Source organism: Saccopteryx leptura, chromosome 2 (genome assembly GCF_036850995.1).
Source record: "Saccopteryx leptura isolate mSacLep1 chromosome 2, mSacLep1_pri_phased_curated, whole genome shotgun sequence".
In the NCBI taxonomy this organism is placed as follows: Eukaryota; Metazoa; Chordata; class Mammalia; order Chiroptera; family Emballonuridae; genus Saccopteryx; species Saccopteryx leptura.
The window spans coordinates 385,300,638-385,302,034 of NC_089504.1; the positions used below are offsets into that span (position 1 = coordinate 385,300,638).

Consider the following 1,397-nt stretch of genomic DNA (forward strand, 5'->3'; position numbering starts at 1 on the left):
TGCATTGCCACCAAGGACAGGCTTGAGGGCAGAATCTGAGGCTACGAGGTCATGTTCTCTGGAAAAAGTCTCCACAGTTTTTGGCCAAAGTGAAAAGGAAGAAGCTGTCTTGGCAGAATATGGCACCATCGCAAGGAGAAAACAGGATTGTGTCTCACTTCCCCACTGGCCTGGAGCATGGTGGGAGCTCTGAGGCTGTCGTCAAAAGGCTGTTGGTGACAATAAGACTTGTTCTCAGGCTGAAGCCCAGTGATGGTCAGGGAACCTGAACTGCCAGACTAGGAGCCAGAGAATCAGCTGAGGACCCCTGAGGGCGAACTGCTATCTTAAAAGAAGGAAGCAGCTGCTGTCAGAGGAGTGGGGACTTCCCAGGGGGACCCGTTGTGGGAAACAGCAGGTTTTTGTCTCACTTCCCCACAGGCCTGCAGCACTGTGGGAGCTCTGAGACTCTTGTCATAGGACTGGCAGTAATAATCAGCCTCGTCCTCAGCCTGGAGCCCAGTGATGGTCAGCGTGGCTGAGCTGCCAGACTTGGAGCCAGAGAATCTCTCAGGGACCCCCGGGTCACGATTGCTATCACCATAGATGAGGCGTTTGGGGGCGGTTCCTGGGAGCTGTTGGAACCATTGCACAGCATAACCATCCCCGATGTTGGAGCTGCTCCCAGTGCAGGAGATGGTGACCCTCTGTCCTAGGGCCCCAGACACTGAAGGCGGCTGAGTCAGCACAGCCTGGGCCCAGGATCCTGGAAGAGGGAGAGACACAGAGATAGTGATTCTGGGTTAGGAGGCAAGAGTCCAAAGCAGACCCCATGTGTCTTCCAAAGTCCCTTCCCTTGTCCCCTTATCCAGTCACCTGTGAAGTGAGCAATGAGGGTGAGCAGGAGAGGGGACCAGGCCATGGTGGGGATCATCCCTGAGTCCTGTCTCTGTGGCCCCACAGCTGAAGCAGAGCTTCCCCCACATCTCTCCCTGCCCCTCTTCATGCTCTGCAAGGGGGAGGGGCCACTCATGCAAATGAGACTCCACCAGATTTTTTTATTCCTCACTGAATTGGTCTCACATTCCTGTGCCAGAGGATGTTAGAGAGTGGGTAGTGGTGGGGTTCTCTGTTGCCCAGAAGGGTGACAAGGTCACAGCTGTGAGCCCTAAGCAGAGAGCCTCAGGTAATGCCAAGTAACAGGTCCCAGCTCTGATTGCTCCCAGACCTTCAGGAACAGTCCTTGTGCGCCCCCTGGTGCCCAGGCTTAGATACAGCATGGTGTAGCATGGTGAATAATGCCCATCAGACACAGTTCCTGCTTCCCACAACTGTTGCTGTAGCTGTCTACTTACCTCAAATTGAGCAGAGGTGACATGACAAGAGACCCCGAGAAACTCAACCCTAATATGTTAGAG

At 54.4% G+C, this 1,397-nt stretch overlaps 1 gene segment (V, D, J or C); it reads right to left on the reverse strand.

Annotated features, from left to right (window-relative positions):
- Positions 1–326: 326 nt before the first annotated feature.
- On the reverse strand, positions 327–946 carry LOC136392470 (immunoglobulin lambda variable 1-40-like). The segment is given in 2 exon segments: positions 327–745; positions 856–946. Coding segments are annotated over 2 exon segments (477 nt in total).
- Positions 947–1,397: the final 451 nt, after the last annotated feature.